At 34.6% G+C, this 17,090-nt stretch overlaps 3 protein-coding genes across 8 annotated transcripts; 2 read left to right on the top strand and 1 right to left on the bottom strand.

Moving 5' to 3' along the window:
- The first annotated feature begins 2,104 nt into the window (after positions 1–2,104).
- LOC109168526 (zinc transporter 5) lies at positions 2,105–6,902 on the top strand. The gene is made up of 11 exons (XM_019317574.1): positions 2,105–2,368; positions 2,855–3,047; positions 3,176–3,261; positions 3,928–4,012; positions 4,339–4,417; positions 4,537–4,670; positions 4,751–4,837; positions 4,987–5,090; positions 5,362–5,492; positions 6,028–6,141; positions 6,609–6,902. Exons 1-10 carry the CDS (start codon positions 2,307–2,309, stop codon positions 6,138–6,140), a joined length of 1,074 nt encoding a protein of 357 aa, XP_019173119.1. The 5' UTR covers positions 2,105–2,306; the 3' UTR covers position 6,141; positions 6,609–6,902.
- A 341-nt stretch (positions 6,903–7,243) lies between these two features.
- On the top strand, positions 7,244–10,801 carry LOC109168528 (UDP-N-acetylenolpyruvoylglucosamine reductase-like). Of its 3 annotated transcripts, none has more exons than XM_019317577.1 (5): positions 7,244–7,523; positions 7,597–7,870; positions 8,109–8,308; positions 9,789–10,071; positions 10,228–10,801. In XM_019317577.1, the coding sequence occupies exons 1-4, from the start codon at positions 7,303–7,305 to the stop codon at positions 10,063–10,065; spliced, it is 972 nt and encodes a 323-aa protein (XP_019173122.1). In that variant the 5' UTR covers positions 7,244–7,302; the 3' UTR covers positions 10,066–10,071; positions 10,228–10,801. The 3 variants fall into 3 exon arrangements, with proteins under 3 accessions (XP_019173122.1, XP_019173121.1, XP_019173120.1); XM_019317576.1 differs by having other exon boundaries at positions 9,789–10,090; positions 10,225–10,801; XM_019317575.1 differs by lacking the exon at positions 10,228–10,801 and having other exon boundaries at positions 9,789–10,221.
- LOC109168529 (protein ABA DEFICIENT 4, chloroplastic) lies at positions 9,998–13,450 on the bottom strand. 4 transcript variants are annotated; one of them, XM_019317580.1, is made up of 8 exons: positions 13,130–13,450; positions 12,733–12,864; positions 11,789–12,017; positions 11,512–11,612; positions 11,091–11,219; positions 10,852–10,940; positions 10,225–10,349; positions 9,998–10,090 (listed from the first exon to the last, which is right to left on the bottom strand). In XM_019317580.1, the coding sequence occupies exons 2-8, from the start codon at positions 12,784–12,786 to the stop codon at positions 10,080–10,082; spliced, it is 738 nt and encodes a 245-aa protein (XP_019173125.1). In that variant the 5' UTR covers positions 12,787–12,864; positions 13,130–13,450; the 3' UTR covers positions 9,998–10,079. The 4 variants fall into 4 exon arrangements, with proteins under 4 accessions (XP_019173125.1, XP_019173126.1, XP_019173124.1 ...); XM_019317581.1 differs by having other exon boundaries at positions 10,054–10,349; positions 11,789–11,907; positions 11,944–12,017; XM_019317579.1 differs by having other exon boundaries at positions 10,054–10,349; positions 12,733–12,906; positions 13,130–13,449.
- Between the last annotated feature and the right edge of the window lie 3,640 nt (positions 13,451–17,090).

Genomic DNA, 17,090 nt, shown 5'->3' with positions numbered 1-17,090 from the left:
TGGTGGTGGTGTGATGTTGGTGTAAAAGTTGGAAAATGACTTCCCCCCAAAAAAAGGGGAAGTCATTTTCCTCCAAAACAAGCCTATTTTCCAAAGTCAACGGAAAATGATTTCCGTTGACTTGATTTTCCAGGCACATCCAAACACTGGAAACTTGGAAAATGATTTCCAGAACTCATTTTCCAGGTTTCCAAACACACCCTAAAAAAAATGGATTTTACGTTTCGTCTCCGGCAGCCTGGAGACGAAGAATGGTTCTTCGTCTCCGGCGGCAAACCTGTTTTTTTTTTTTTTTTTTTTGTTATTTTAAATTATTATAATAAAATAAAAAAAATATTATTTTAATATGATAACCTCCACATCAGCAAGTTAACAAGTAAACATGTCATTTTTGGCCGAATTGCAACATTTTGCGTTGTTCAGTGGCCCACTTACATTCTTTTTGAGTTCAGTGGCCTAATTGCATTTTCTTGTGTAGTTAGATGGCTTATTTGGCTCTTATTCTTTTTTTGTTTGATGGTTCAATTGTACAATGTGTAAAAGTTCAGTGGCCTATTTGACACTTTTTCCTAAATACATTAAACACATCAATTTGATTCAATTAAACTAATTATTGATACCAAGACTATGTAGTCTAATGGTACTTGTGTTGGACTTCCATTTGAAAGGTTGTAAGTTTGAGCCTCAGTAGAGACATTATTGGTTAATCTCTAGAGAAGGCAACCCTTTATTTTAATTTTAAAATTATTTATTTAAAACTGACCAGCAACACATATAACCAAATAACCAATTATCACATGAAATTTACCTATTAATAGGCCAAATTGCATTAAGTTAAATAAACTATCAAATCATTTGAGGAGTTTATGTATTAAATTATAACTTTTTAATCAAGACTATGTAGTCTAATGGTACACGGGGTTAGACTTTCATTTGAAAGGTTGTGAGTTTGAGCCTTAATGGAGGGTTAGAGCTTGTAGCATTGAAAAAAAAATTTATAACTTTTTAAATTTAAAAATGTAATTAATTCTTTTAAATAAAATTTAGGGACATATTTGACAAATTTTTTAAAAAATTTTAGGATGGATAAATTGTGTATTTTTAGTATTGGAATTGTGAATTTATAGAATATAAATTGTGTTTCTAAGTCAAAACATATAACATCTGTAGAAGAAAATTTGTGAATACAATACAGGGTCGTCAAATCATAATATGTTAATTAGGGATGGCAATGGGGTGAGGAGTATACTCCCTGTCCCCGTCCCCGCGACCCCGTCCCCGTCCTCGACGGGGAATTGAAAAAATTCTCCCTCAGGGGATGGGGAATCCCCATTCCCAATTAATCCATAATCAATGTGTGAAAGTAATACAATTTTTAAAAATAAAAAAAAATTGAAATTCATAGTCAATATATTCTAATAACCTAATTAATCTGATATATACACATTCTATTCACAGTGAATGCAATGTAATCAATATTCAATATATTCCAAATTTCAATTCATCCAATATACACATAGTGTTTAAATAGTTGCATAGTACTGACTGTGTTTTAAATTGTAATTTTAAAATCTAATAAAACTAATTTACTAAATAACTAATAATCTAATTCCTAATATAATATATAATATATAATATATATATTTTTTAATTTTCGGGGACGGGGCAGTGCGGGGAGGGGTATCGTCTTTCCAATCCCCCGGTGGAAAATTTAAAAAATTCTCCGTCCCTGTCCTCGATTCTCGAAATTTTTTTCCGTCCCCGTCCCCGTCCCCGTCCCCTATGGGGACGGAGTGGATGTGGATGAGATACATTACCATCCCTAATGTTAATATTGCGTGATTGCAATATCTGAAAGAAATTTGTGAATACAAAACAAGGTAATCAATTACATAAATGTTAACATTGTGTATTCATAGTATACAAATTGCGAATTTTTAAAAAGTAAATTGTGAACATGGGTCCACTTTGCAATGTGGACCCGAGTCCACATAATAATTTGCGTGGATCATGGGCTTACGGATACGAAGTTGTAAAATGGGCTGATTGCCCAAAATGAAGTGCAGGCTGGGCGATGAAACCACGGATCTACCATGAACAGCCCAAGATAATTTTCTCTTTGCTTCTGGCACTGGCTGTAGATCAACTCCAGATTTCTCACCACACTAAACTAACCAAGCCAATGAATCTTCAATTCTGCAAACTGCAAAGCATAATTTCCGAATTCAGTTTCCAGATCGAAATTTACCACCAAGCTTAGGATAGTCAACCACTAATCGATTATTATACCGAAGTTTGTACTGAAAATGATGTCCCCGAAGCCAATTTCTGAAGATCGAGGTGGCTCTTCTCATCACGCCAGTCTTAGGTAAATCTCAGTTCTACTCTTATTGCAAATCCGTTATTTTATTACCATTATTGCTAGTTTTTATTCTTATGATGATGCGACATTTGATTCCTGCTGTGTCTTCTGATGAACTACTTCGTTTAATTATTGAGGAATGTTGAAATGTTAACGACTTACGTTAGTTTCATACTTAGTGTTCAAGTTCAAACAGAAGAGGAATTTACGGAAATGCAAATTTTGCGGTTTTTGTTTGTTTACAATAATGGAAAGTGCACTGGCAGTCTAGGCTTGCATTGTGGTTTGAGAAGATTATAGTTTATTTGCTACGTCATTTACTTTAGCGTTAATGAGAGTTTTAGTATTTTACTTAAGCAGTCTGCGAGAAGATTATAGTTTATGGCAAAAAATTGCATTGTTAATTGTGTTTATAACGAAGTGTCCCTCTAGGTTAGGCACCTCTTACTTGCCTCATATGCCTGTACTGATGATATGGAGGTTAAAATGCAGGCAAACACCCTTGCAGATAATCCATATTATTGGCAAATTCATGAGCATATGGTCTGTTTACTCAATGTATCGCTATTTGACTCAGACTCGGGCTTCCGTTGTACTTTTTATCTTCAGCTGTCTCGTTCCTTCTTGCATCATATTTTTAATAATGCAAAAGCCTTGGAAGGGCAGGCCACTGTCTAATACACAGGTTTTGTGGAAGTAACCCCCTGATTTTTAGTTCCTTTTCTTGATTGTCGGCAATCAACCAAATTTGCAATTAAATTGGTTCTGGTTAGTGGTTACACCTGCTTCTTATCACTGCTATTTTCTTTACAGGTAGTGCCTTCAGTAATAAATGGTGCCATTACAGCACTATACCTCACCATGTGGGGTAAGGGCCTTAAATCTTGTGGCCCTGTTCGGTAAGTGTTATGCTCAGAGGTGTCAGTACCTTATGTTACATGCTAATACACTTTAAACATGTCAAGAGATCAATGTGGAAAGTGATTTTAAAGGAAGGAACTATTTGATATCCTTATGGACAACTTAAACAATGATTTGTTGTTCCATTATCTATGATATATAATCTCAATGTCTGTGTGATTCTGATAATAATGTCCAACTATGGATCTTACAGTTTAGTCAATCTAGTTTCTATATTATGGTGTCACATTTGTGGAACTAAAATTGACACAGGGTTCAGAACTGGACTTTGAAATGGTGTAAGTGGTTTAAATGCTTTCTTGCATTTTAACAAGTATAATTGGATATTCCCCATCAACTATATCAAAATATTACGGATAACCTGGGAATCTTGAATTTGTAGCTGACCTTTAGAATTAAACAGAAAGCAGAATAAGAAAATGTAGTGTAAGAATCACTATTAAATTGCCTTTATTTTATTAATTAGAAATTTAGAAGTGGTTAAACATTTATGTTTTGTGTTTGGGTTTCATAGTTTTAACTTGTATATAAGAGTGTGCCTGAATTACAACAGTGGGAAACCCTTTTTATTTATTTATTTATTTTTTTAATCATCCTGTATTATTTGTGTAATCTTTTAATATTTGGATTCTTGCCCATTTCAGAGCCATATTAGCTGAATATTCCGGTGCTGTTCTTGGAGTATTATCTGGTGTACTGTATGGGAGGAAGGGCCATGTCTGGAAAAAAGTATGCTTATTTAGCTATTGTCTGACTTGCTTGTCTAACACAAACACATATAACTTATCTTTGGGTCACCTTTGGAAATGCAGACACTTGTTCTGAACCATAGCAGATTTTTAATATTCCTTGAAAAAAAAGAGGGAGAAAACTGGAAAATATTACAGGAATACAAATTATACCATATTCAAATTGCATTTAGCTGTCACATAAAACTGGTTACCAAGGGTTTGACATAGTGCATCAAATGGAAATCTCTACTTTTGCCTGCTTCGCTGCTTCCCTGCTTCCTTCCTATGTATTCATTAGCTAAAATTTTCCATCATCTTCATCAGGTGGGTGGACTCATTGCAATGTTGGCATCTTTCTACTTTTTATCTCAAGGATGGGCCATGGCCACATATTCACCAATTTATATCCTTTGATTGCTTGCAAACTCATTTTACATGACTGATAGGGATTTGGGATTTGCCAGTTTATTTGCCCTATCTTCACAATCATAGTATACATAATGAACTTAACATACAAGATACCATTTGGTGATAGCCCTGATGGTAACGAGGCACGAACGGAACAAGTTATAGGAATGAAGGAAATGCTAATCCCCATCATTGCTGGAATCTTATCAGCATTGAAAAGGGTGATCGCTAGGCGGGTGTCCCTTAAGGTATTGAGTAATCCCAATTCCCATCCCATCTTGTTGTCTTGTTCAATGACCTTGTACTTACTAGCGTGCCATGTACACAGAATCAACTGAAGAGGCGACTCAATGCCATAACAATTGCTTCTGCAACATGCTTTTTGTTTCCAATTGCCATGTGGGACATGATTATAGTGAGTTTAGTTCTATGCTCTTTTGTTGTATATTCATTAACATTCTACTTCAGACAATTTATGAGCATTCTTTAGCTATCAAATGGATGCCACTAGCTGTACTTGCAATTGTCTGATTTGTTATTTTTCCTTATATGGGAGTTCTTCAGGGATCAACTAGCATAGAATTGCCATTTTCTGCATGGGCTTTTACAAGCACCATCCTTTTTGGCATCATATTGATATTCTACATTGATAGTATTGCAGAGGAAAGGTACCTTATCTAAATTCTGTCCTTCATATTGTGGTTTTTTTATATGATAATTCTTCATTGATGATTTATATGAAGTCTATGTTTATTTGTTTTTGGAAATAGACTAGCTACTTTTTCCACACAATTTCCTTGATGTTAAAATGTGCAAAAGTTGATTGTTAAGACATATCAGATTCTTTTGCATACTATGTGTTTCATTTAATTCTCAAGAAACTTGGTTCTGTATTAAACTCCAGCCTAACAAGTTTTCCTGTATTTCATCTATTTGTAGGTTGCAAATGGTTTTTTCTTCTCCAAGACATTTGATGGTTGCAGGAGGATGCATCATTGTCATGGAATTTGTGTATAAAATGGATTTCTCGCTTCCTGGTTTTCTGATATGTGCAGCAATTTTGGGATTTGGTAAACACAAGGCTTTTTTCTACTAATCTTATATCTGATGCAGAAAAATAATATGATGAATTTGAAAATATCAATAACTTCCATAGAGCTTCTCTTCTGCCATCTGGTATTTGTAATCCTCTTAGGGAAGCATACTTTTATGACATGGATTGTTGACGTCATGTGAAACATAACTTAGCTAATGGAGTGGTTGACAACTTGACAGTTATTCAACATCATGTATGGTTTAAAATTTCCTTAAACATATTAATGAGTCCTTTTGTAAACCCTGTATGATGACAGTTTGGCAGGTTACTACAAAGAGTAGGTTTAGAAATGCAGCTGGTATACGATTTCAAGTTTCAAACTTTGTCACATAGTAGCAATATATTGATTATGCTTTGCAATTTTTAGCTGCTATAATTAGGACTTGTTTATGGATAAGTGGTTGCTCATAATGGTCTTAGCAAGAAAGAGCATATATGGCTTTGTTTGTGAACTAACTACTTTTAGTTCATTGTTCTTGACTTAATGCATAAAAATTTGGTTATTTCAGGGATACATGAAGCAACATCCTTGGACCTTACTAAGAAAGATACATCACGAAGCTCAAGTCTATCGAATGGATTCTTGGATGATCCAGTTGAGATGTCCCCTCTTCCAACTTAATGTATGTACTAACTACTGTTTTCTTAAACTTGCACTATTCCTCATAAATGGCTTGGTTGCTTTTCTTTAAATGTGCCCATTTTGATTCATACACATGACAATTCAACAGAATATAAATTCTGCCTTTTAGTTAAGTACTTCACAAAACCCTTCAAAATAGAGCGTGGATATTAAACTGGCAAGTAAATGGCCATAGATAGATTATGAGAGTGAAACTGAGGATGAGGAGCTCAATTTGATAAAGGAGTTGTTAGATTTATCCAGTTGTAATCCCAATTCCCAACTAAAATGCTCATATATTATGCTAAAAATTAGTAAAATTGTGTTTGTTGAAAGTAGCGGATCATTTAGTGAATAACCACATCCCCATTCGTCGTGATGGATTTTTCCTGCTGTTTTCTAAATTGGCGTCTCTAATGGCAACAGGGATGAGGTTACTTGCTGATTTTCTTGTTCATTTTGTTGCAGGAAAACTACACAAATTATTAAACTTTTGGCAGGGTATGCCCAAGCTTCTGGGATCATACAGAATGTGTAATATCTTGACGGTCATATAACGATTCTTGAATGCAGTTACTGCGGTACTGTCATTTTTAACCGAACTTTACATTTTTCAACTGTGAAGAGTTGAGGAGAAAATTATTGTACAGAGACACGGGATTCCCTTCACACTAATTATGTAGCGTGATTATTAAATTTCTTCATTTCATCGTTGTATACATACGTACTAATTATATATACTCCGTTTCAGTGATGCCTTCATTAAACATCTTGAGATTACCCACCCAAACGCGTAACAATGGACGCCCTTCATTATTTCTTTTAAGTTTGACATTTGAGAGTTTGGATTTATAATTATTAAAATACATAAATCACATTTTTTTTTTAAATGCTACTGACTTTATTACATTATACTTTCTGTTCAAACATACTTTCTCAACTTAATGAAACACAAAGAGTCAACAACTCCTCCACTGAGATTTGATCTCATGACCTCCATAAGATGCTTGACATGTATATTATTTTAACTCATAAAAATTTCAATTAATGTCTTTTTAAGCTGTTGTCCACACAGCTGTGTGTACCACGGCCCATACAATAATTTGCCATCAGTACATCAGTTATTACAATTCAGAGTGTCCTGATTCCTGAAGCTTCATCGATGGCAATGTCTGCGTCACGCGTTCATCATCATCTTCTTCGAAAACCCTTTACATGCAGTAGTAGAAGCTTGGGCGACCAAGAATTGAGCCAAAACTTGGATAACCTACAGTTCATCTGGGGCAAGAAGTCACTGAGTGATCTCAGCACTTGGGGCATCGGAGGCCGGTGTAAGATTTTCGTTCAAGTCTTCAACCAAACGCAGCTCCTCTCCGCCGTCAGGTTCTCCGTCCCTCATTTGATTCTTCTCTGTGAAATGCGATTCCATTTACCTATTTTACTGCTCACTGCTCAGGTATTGTAGAGAGCGTTCTGAGAGGGTTTTGGTCGTTGGGAAAGGTTCAAATTGTCTTTTCGACGACGAGGGATTCGATGGCTGCGTTATACTCAACCGGATCGAGTTTCTGGAGAAGGTGGAACCCGGAGTTTATCGGGTCGGAAGTGGATATCCGTTTAACCGTCTTGGCCTGCAGAGCGCGAGTGAAGGCTTCACCGGGCTAGAATTCGCCGGCGGTGTTCCCGGGACTGTTGGTGGCGCTGCTTACATGAACGCCGGTGCAAATAGCCAGGTAAAGTCTTCAATGAGATTAGGAGAGTTATATTTAAAAAAAAAAATTGAATAATTATGCACCAAAATTGAAAATCTTGATAATTGGAGATCTAATTTGAGAAATGTATTATAGTAAAGTGACCAAAAATTGGAAAAAACTCATATTAGGATTTAAGCAACTATTTGCAAACACCTAAAAAATGCAATTTGGTGGAAGAATTCATGAAGCCATTCCCTTTTCTTTTCATGATATGAAGGAGGCCGGTGACTGTATTCATACTGTCGAAATAATCACCACCGGCGGTCAAACTCGGGTACTAGGAAAGCCCGACCTGGATTTCGGTTATCGGTCATCGCCGTTTCAAGGGATGAAGGACCTGGCATCCATCACTGCAGTTACATTCAAGCTCAAGTTTTCTCAAGATGCCAAAGAAAAACAAATGGAATATTTAGAAAGGTATGCTCTTATCCTTTACAATGTGATATTTTATGGAAAATTAGGGGCCTTTTACTAACTGTCCGGAAATTGAAAAATAGAAAACAGAAACATGTTTACTAACACAGTTTTTCATTTTGAAAACTGAAAATAATTTCTGAAAATTTTTGAAAAACTGAGACACTTAAAAACTGTTTTCGAAATGGAAAACAGAATCATTTATCGTCTATTTAGTTATATGTCACTATAACCCCATTACTATGACTACATTCATTATCATCTTATTTTAATTATCACTATCTTTATCTTTTTTACTTTACTTATTTAAACATTATTTATTTGCTTACACTTTAAAGTTAGACATTATTTACATTATCAAAATTAAGAATTAAACTCTATATAATGTTTTAGATTTTGATTGAACTCAATAGATTATTAGTTCAAATATTTTTATTATGTTACATCATAATACAATATATCCAAAAATAATATTTAAATATTAGCTCAAAAAATATTATTATTATCTAAACTAAATTTTAGGTGAAAAACTGAAAAATTAGAAAATAGAAAACAGAGAACAGTTTTCTGTTATTAAACACGTTTTTTAAACATAAAACAGGGAATGGAAAATAGAGAATAAAAACTGAAAAATTAGAAAACAGAAAACAGAGAGAGAACAGTTTTCTGTTTGTAAACGGACCCTAGACTTTTTATCCGTTAATTGTAGAGTTTTTTGCACTTTTGGTCCCATGACATTAGTGGCACTATCAGAATTGATCCACGACTTTCAAACCTTGCAATTTTAGTCCACGACTATTGTTTTTTTTGCAAAAATGGTCCTTCCGGTCACTTTTTCGTCAAAATTCCATCAGAGTAAAATTTCTTCATTTGTAAGAGGGCTAAATTTGACATTTCCCTTAACAATTCTTTCTAGATCTAAAACAATTCTTTATTGCAAAATATGGCAGCAAACAATGAGTAATACAAGCCCTCTTAAACATGTCAAATTTAGCCCTCTTACAAATGAAAAAATTTTACTCCGGTGGAATTTTGGAGTGGCTGGAAGGACCATTTTTGCCAAAAAAAAACAATAGTCATGGACTAAAATTGCAAGGTCTGAAAGTCGTGGATCAATTTTGATAGTGTCACTATAGTAGTGGGACCAAAAAAGTGCAAAAAACTCGTTAATTGTAGGAAGGATTTGTTTCTACTTGTTGGTCGTGCTCACCTCTCGTACTTAAGTTATAGTTATACCTGATGTTGCAATTTTCTCGATATTTTACTATTTTTCATCCGAGAGTCTATAGCATGACAACATTTAATATATAAAATATAAATATGTAATCGAACTATCATCTTAAACTTTTAGTTGAAGCGAAATACGGTCTTCAATTTGGTAGGACTATGTCTAGGTGTATATAAAATGAAGTTTTAGTTGAAATGGAATGCATCATTTGATTAATTTTGATGTACGTTTGGCTCATGTTTGTGTATTTTAAAGAAGAAAAAGGAGTCAACCACTGGGAGAGAGAAGTGCAGGTTCAGTGTTCAGAAATCCATCTGATTTGGATGTTTCAGCAGGAGAACTGATTGAGAGGGCTGGATTGAAAGGGTTCAGAATTGGGGAGGCTATGGTCTCAGAAAGGCATGCAAATTTCTTCATAAACCGCGGGGGCGCAACTTCTCACAACATGCTACAGCTTATAGCTCTGGTTAAGGAAATGGTGCATCACAAGTTTGGTGTGCAACTCAGAGAAGAAGTCTTATACATCCAATGATCCATGGTAAAATGTTACATTAGAGAGAGAGAGCGCGCTTGTATAGCTCTAAAATGTCTCCATTGAAGCAATTATACACCGAGCTGAGAGCTACAACTAGGCAACAATGCTGTAAAAATGAATTGTTCATCTGTTAATGAATTGTGCTTTCCTTTTTCTCAGGATTTCTGGGTAGAGCTTTGGTTATGAAATGAACAAGAATTCCAATGGGGCAAAAGAGCAAGCATAGCGACACAGAATGCCGGATCTCCACATCATTCTGCAGTCCATCTTGGTATACTTGCCTGTTAAACATCATTCACCATTCATTAGAATTTACAGTACCTGTCTTGGCATCATCCTTCCTATCCCCGAAAAAAAAAAAAATAAAGGAAAAAGTGTGATTCTGACCATTCAATTGCTAGTGTTTATAGTTGTTTTAGCCCTTGACTATCATAAAGGAGCAAATGTCACTCTCAATTATTTCAAACCGTTACGATTTTAGTTCTCTGCTAACGGTCCCAAAAAAAACTTCATTAGGGCTTGAAAAACATGTGTAACTCCATATTATTTTAGCATGCAATGCACATACTTTCACAGCCCTAACATGCTTCTTTAAACCCGTTAGCAGAATGCCTAAAATCTGGAATAATTGAGTGTGACATTTGCTCACTCATGATAGTCCGTAACTAAAAAGACTAAACGCTAACTATTGAAGATCAAAATCACACTTTTCCCTAAAATAAACGAGAGGAAGAAAAATGGTGGAAATACGCGTATATATGTATTAAGAACATAAGATGGTACCTTGCAGCAAAAAGATCCACAGCCAAGAGATGGATCCATGCAGAAGCTAATGTCATCTCGTTGGCAAACATCCTAGCTATACCTGGAAGCTGGGCATAGTACATGAGAGAATATTGTGCGCTTAAATTCATTATTTCTTGTTCTGTTCTCATTTAAAAAAGAATAAAACAAAACACCATTCCCCCGAAAAAAGGAATTCGAGATAAATTCTACTTTATATGGAGTAGTTGAGTACACACCTCTGGCAGCAAGTATTGGCTAGCAAACATCAGCCGTATCGTATCAGGCGTCCAAGAGAGATATAGAAGATAGCCATACAATAGTCCAAGCGCAATAAAAGGTATGCCACTTTCCATTAAGTTTTTGGTCTGCATTTTAAACAAGCAATAAGCATTCTATCTATGACACAACTTGCAACTACAAGGTTAAAGAATTGACATTATATGTTTAGTTCCAGATCAGGCCTTTCCCTGCAAATATATCCTTATCACTGGCCAAGATCAGCTTCGTTTTAAGTTCACATAACAAAATTTAACCGATTAATTGCTGTCAATGAAGGGGTTTTACATATTTGTAAGCTCGGCCTTAAGAGGGGAAAATAGCAATGGAAATATTTTATTTGTTAGATATATATAGATCGGATGTAAATGAGAAAGTTACCAACTCAGCTCTGGGCGCCACAACCATGAGAGTATAAAATGGAAGAACAGCTATGGTTCCCCATGTAAAAGCGCTGCTAGCAATTTGAGAAGCTGGCAACACTGCAAGACAAGAACATAGTAGTAAGTTGTCGCAAATTTACCAATGGGAGCTAATGAAATCCTTCTCAAAGCTTCAAAAAACATCATAAAATGTTTTTTTGCACCAATCATATCTAGAATAAGAAGCATCTAAAATGTTAACCCAAGGTTTAAACTAAAAGATACGAGTAAATTACATGATGCAGACACCACTAAGCTTCTTCTGTGCAAGCATTTCTTTCCAACCACAGGTAGAACGGGGACCTTCGAACCCCCAAGAAAGCTGCAGTAGTCATTTCTCAGCTTCCCTACTGTTTCCCCAACTCGGCATATAAGTCTGTAGTTTGCAGTTCTAAGAGCAACAATTGAGCTCCCATTTCCCTGGACCTCGCCTGCAATCCTTGAAGCCAATCTTGGGTGTTTGAGCTACAAGAGGTAGCCCATACAATTGTTATTCCTGAGAAAAATTACAATCACCTAAACCAAAAGCATATGGCAAGTGAATTGTGCCCCAAAACCTCCCAGAAGTATATGCCATTTTATAGCATATTCAAAGCTTCAAGTGAATTCCCAGGAAATATAAGCCAGCCTTTACCAATTACCAACAGCAATAGTAAGACTTCCAAATCTACAGAAATTCAAAAAATAACAAAACCTACCTAACCCAATCAAAAGAAACTGCCCCGGCATAGGAGGCAACTCTGTCTGGGTTGTTGACTTGATAACCAAAATGTTAAAAGTTTGACTCACAACGAAAGCGACCTACTGGCATTCTTTGTTTATGAGTCGATCAGCTATGAGCAACCTACGGGTAGTGGGTAGTTGATGCGGTTTTACTCGTCAACCCAACTCAGCCCCCGAAAAAAAAAATACTAACAAATCTTACCTACCATTGAAGCAAACATAGGAAGAAAACCAAGTAACCAAACAGAAAAGTATAATCACCCAAAGCAATTCCCTAAAAATGCCTCAAAATCCCTAGAAATTTACACAGTAGCAGTTACAAAATCGAAACTTCCAAACCTAGCCAGACACCCACCCACCGAATTAAAGAAAACCATAGAATTCCCTAACAAATTCCACCTCAAGACCACAAAATCAAGAATGGCAAAAAGGAAAGTGAAGAGGCCCCAGGCCATACCTCGGATGGAAGAATGGAGATTCGAGGGAGGGCAAAGCAAGAAGAGGTGGCCATGGCAGCAGTTAAGGATGACAATTACCCAAGAATTCAACCAGCAACAACAGAAGAGACGCCTGTTTCTGCTTCATTCGTCTGCGCACAGAAAGCTTTACATATAGAAAGAGAGAGAGAGAACTGGGCAACAAAAACAGTAATTATAATAATAAAGATTTCCCCTTTGGAAAGGCAAGCAAGCAACATTTGGGTGGAAAACAGAAAGACTAATCATGGCCACGGAACTACAAACAACAATAATTGCGAAAAAGTGCGTTAAACTTTGGAAACCCATAAACGCCACTAAAACCCGGAACTGTTAGCCGACAACAACCTCAATCCCCGCAAAAAAAAAAAAACGTACTGGTGCTGCTTTAGTGCGGATTATGAAAGCGCATATAGAAGAAGACAGCGAGCGTTGTTGAATTGAGAAAGGTGGATGACAGGTTTGGTTTCCGATCGACTACTTGTATATTTGTGATTGATAATCTGATCCATGTGGACCATGTCGGCCGTACACATGGCGCACATGCAGGACCGGGGGCGGTGGCCCGGCGGGGGAAGTGCTTTGCACAGCTCACCCATTGGTCACATCTCATCTTCAGTTGCATTTCACTGTTTCGTGTTATCCTCCCCAAACCAGTTCTTAGACTCGACTCAATTTCAGATGAAACACAGATCTGCCATTGCTCATGTCTTATCCTCTGTTTCTTTTTTCTTTTTTCTAACCTTAGACTAAGGGGTCGTTTGGAAACTCTGGACAGGTTTTCAGTGTTTGGCTAGAAAGGAAAATGGAAGTCAATGGAAAATAGGTGTGTGGTTAATGGAAAATATAATGGATTTTTCGAAAAATGATTTTTTTTTTTTTTTTTTTTTTGGGAATTCATTTTCCTATTGCAATGGTGGAGCAGTCAATCACCCCACCACCATCACCATCATTATTGTATATTTTAAATATTTTAAATTAAAAATAATTGTGCTCATTTTTCAGAAAATGAACAGACACACCAAGACAGTTTTCTGAAATGCAACGGAAAAAGAAAATATTTTCTAAAAAATGACTCATTTTTCATAAAACATTTTTGTGCTTTCCAAACACACCCTAATTCGAAACCCTCAAAACCCCCTGTTCAAGAGAACTGGAAGAGGTAAATCATGAGTTTTCGTTCTTGCATGTATACTCTGCGTATAGTCTTCATCATCTCGATCTGATTAATTTTTTTTTTTTTAAATTTTAGATCTCCTAGTGACTCCTATGTGTTCGGTAGGAATCAAACTCTCACCTTCTTGTTGAAGTAAATACTTCCAATGTTTATTGTTTTGTCATTAAATGAAATATGTCCCTAAGAATCAAGTGAGTTACGTAAGTGGCTTCTTTGTATTGTCCTCTGTAACCAAGTGGTAGACTAAAGGGATTTTCCACTGGAATACATACAAATATTCAGTTCAAAGTAGTTACTTTAAAGCAAAGGAGCACTATTTTGTGTTGATGAGTGATGACAACGAGTTGGGTAATATGAATATCCAAATAGTTGATAGTTAGGTTTGGGTAAGTAAAATAATACGTAATTTCACGAATAGGTAAACGGGTGGGTATCTTGCCATCATCATCCTTAATTATTAGTTCATAATCATTTTAAAAAAAGAATTATAGATCATGAGATTACCTAGGGGTGGCAAATGGCAATGAAACGGGAGCAAAGAGTACTTCATGTCCGGTGTCCCCCTTGACCTTCCCCCACTCCCCATTCTCACCAAGGAATATAAATTTTCCTGATCTTTGTTCGAGCAAGTAATTTTCATAGATGGAGAATCTCACCTCGATTCCACATAATCAAACTAGTAATTTAGTACAAAATTTAATATTTGAGTTAAAAATCAAATATTAAATTCATAATCCAAAATACCACATTCAAATATTAGTATAGCAATTAAGTTTTCATTTCTTTGTAACTTCATCAATATCATAATCAATGTATCGAGACAAATATTCTCAATTCCTCATTCCTGACAGGGAATAGATATAAGGCTGTCCACATCCCAGCCAAACTCTCCTTTGCAAAGTGATGTGGCAAAGCCACATATACATTTTTTATTTATTTATCTTTTAATGAAATGGGTTTGCAAATTTGCACTGCAAGCAAATTTGCAAACCCTGAAAAAGCTGCCGCGGCAACTTTTGTATTTTTTTTTTAATTTTATTTGATTTTTTGTACTTTTTAATATTTTAATATAATTAATAATGTTATTTTAATATATTGGGCCCACTTTTGAAGGTTGATTAGATTTGTAGGGATGTAGTGTGAATAGTAAATGATTTGCAAATGGGATGATGTGGAAATGGGACCTATTTATAAGAGTGGGAGATGTTTGCAGGGATAAAAACAGCCCAACTCTTCATCCTAGTTGGAGTAGAATCAAGGATTCCCACAAAGTCAATAAAAAAATTCTCATTCCTAGCTCTTAGGGATAGGAATGATACTTAGTTATGTGCATACCTAAATACTCCCCCTTTTAAAAGTTAATTCTACTATTTCTCCATATATATATATATATATATATATATATATATATATCATTACAATTTTAATTCATCATCCACTAGATCACTAGTACAAAAAAAAGAGCATATAAATGTTACTTTTCGCTACACTTTCTTTAAAAAGTGTAGTGTATGGTTTAAAAAAAAAGTGTGGTGATATAACTGTAAATAAATTAATAAGAAATCGCGACACGCTTTAAACAAAAGTGACACCGTTGTTTTATTTAAAAAAACCGCATCAAGTTTCCGCGACACTTTCTGAAAGCCTTATACAAGTGTAGCAAATGTACAATTTTGTACTAGTGATTATTTTTTCAATACTCTTTAATTTTAATTTACTTTCTAAATACACTTGTGTGAGACCGGTCACGTATCCTTATCTGTGAGATGGGTCGGGTCAATATGCAAATGTAATACTTATACTAACAAATGTAATACTAAATTAGGAATAAAATATTTGTTACTTATAAGGGAAAACATAATACTTTTGAAGACAAATATAATACTTTTATATTTTGATTAAAAGTATTACATTTTTATCAAAAGTAATATATTTTCCCTTATAAATAATGTTGCACTTATAAAGGAAAATGTAATAATTTTACATCAAAATGTAAAAGTATTACATTTTTTCATATAAGTAATAAACATTTTATTCTTGATTTAGGTCCTGTTTGGTAAAATAGTTAGCTTATCAGTCAATTTTGACTTGTTTGACCATTATAGTTGTTTGACTTGATTAAACAACAATATGAGTGTTTGATTAATTAACTTTTTGTAATAGCTTATTGCTCCAAAACGCTAAAATTCAAAAAAGTTGCTCAAAGTAACTTTTTTGATCAACTTTTTGAGAAAGGCCTTGTTTGGTAATCAGCAGTTAGCGGTTAGTGGATAGTGAATTGTATTAGCGGGTTTGACTAGCGGATTGTAGAAAGATGCTTGGTAAAATTAGCTATTGAATGTTAGCAGTTAACATGTAAAATGACCTATAAAAACATTGTATAATAATAAATAAATAAATAAATAAATAAATAAATAATAAATTAATACTCCATAATATAGTACTAATAATAACAAAAAAACAAAAAAAAAAAAACAAAAAACAAAAAATAAAAAAACAAAAAACAAAAAAAAAAACAAAAAACAAAAAATAAAAAAACAAAAAACAAAAAAAAAAACAAAAAACAAAAAATAAAAAAACAAAAAACAAAACAAAACAAAACAAAGGAGAGCTGCGCAAGCTCCTCTTTGTGACTTTGTCCCACATAGGAACCGAACCGTTTTAACCGAAGTTTTTTTTCCCTTTAACCGTTAACCGAACCGAAGTTTGCTCTACCGAATTCACCGAACCGAAATTTTTTTCGGTTAACTGATTAACCGAACATTTTAAAGCTAAAATTTAAAATTCTAAAAATAACACCTAAAATAATAAATCCAATTAAAATAAAATACATATCATAATAAATTCATAAAAAATATACAAAAATATTAATTTATAAACTCCAAACATCCCTAACTTCAAATTAGTATTTATATTTATATTATTATTTATATATATATTAAAAACTTCGGTTAATACAGTTAATCGATCTTTTGAACCGAATTAACCGTTAACCGAAATTTTAAAATTCCTTCAACCATTAACCGAATCGAAAAAATTTGGTTCGAAAACGGTTAACCAAACTTTGTCGGTTCGGTCAGTTAATAAAAAATTATCCGAAGTTTGCACACCTTGGGTCCCACATCGACAACAAACATTACAAACCCATGAAGGAGGGAATGC

The sequence above is a fragment of the Ipomoea nil genome, unplaced genomic scaffold (assembly GCF_001879475.1).
Source record: "Ipomoea nil cultivar Tokyo-kokei standard unplaced genomic scaffold, Asagao_1.1 scaffold3199, whole genome shotgun sequence".
NCBI lineage: Eukaryota > Viridiplantae > Streptophyta > Magnoliopsida > Solanales > Convolvulaceae > Ipomoea > Ipomoea nil.
The sequence above is the reverse complement of the archived record's forward strand: the minus strand, read 5'-3'. Positions and strand labels throughout refer to the sequence as shown.

Coding starts and splice junctions, on each gene's coding strand:
- LOC109168529 (XM_019317579.1), bottom strand. CDS start 12,786: ATGGCCACCTCTTCTTGCTTTGCCCTCCCTCGAATCTCCATTCTTCCA. Junction 11,613..11,788: donor CTTAGTGGTGTCTGCATCAT/GTAATTTACTCG, acceptor CTTGTCTTGCAG/TGTTGCCAGCTTCTCAAATT. Junction 11,220..11,511: donor TGGCGCCCAGAGCTGAGTTG/GTAACTTTCTCA, acceptor TTTAAAATGCAG/ACCAAAAACTTAATGGAAAG.
- LOC109168526 (XM_019317574.1), top strand. CDS start 2,307: ATGATGTCCCCGAAGCCAATTTCTGAAGATCGAGGTGGCTCTTCTCAT. Junction 4,013..4,338: donor AGGGCCATGTCTGGAAAAAA/GTATGCTTATTT, acceptor CATCTTCATCAG/GTGGGTGGACTCATTGCAAT. Junction 4,671..4,750: donor CTAGGCGGGTGTCCCTTAAG/GTATTGAGTAAT, acceptor CCATGTACACAG/AATCAACTGAAGAGGCGACT.
- LOC109168528 (XM_019317577.1), top strand. CDS start 7,303: ATGGCAATGTCTGCGTCACGCGTTCATCATCATCTTCTTCGAAAACCC. Junction 7,524..7,596: donor CAGCTCCTCTCCGCCGTCAG/GTTCTCCGTCCC, acceptor CTCACTGCTCAG/GTATTGTAGAGAGCGTTCTG. Junction 7,871..8,108: donor ACGCCGGTGCAAATAGCCAG/GTAAAGTCTTCA, acceptor CATGATATGAAG/GAGGCCGGTGACTGTATTCA.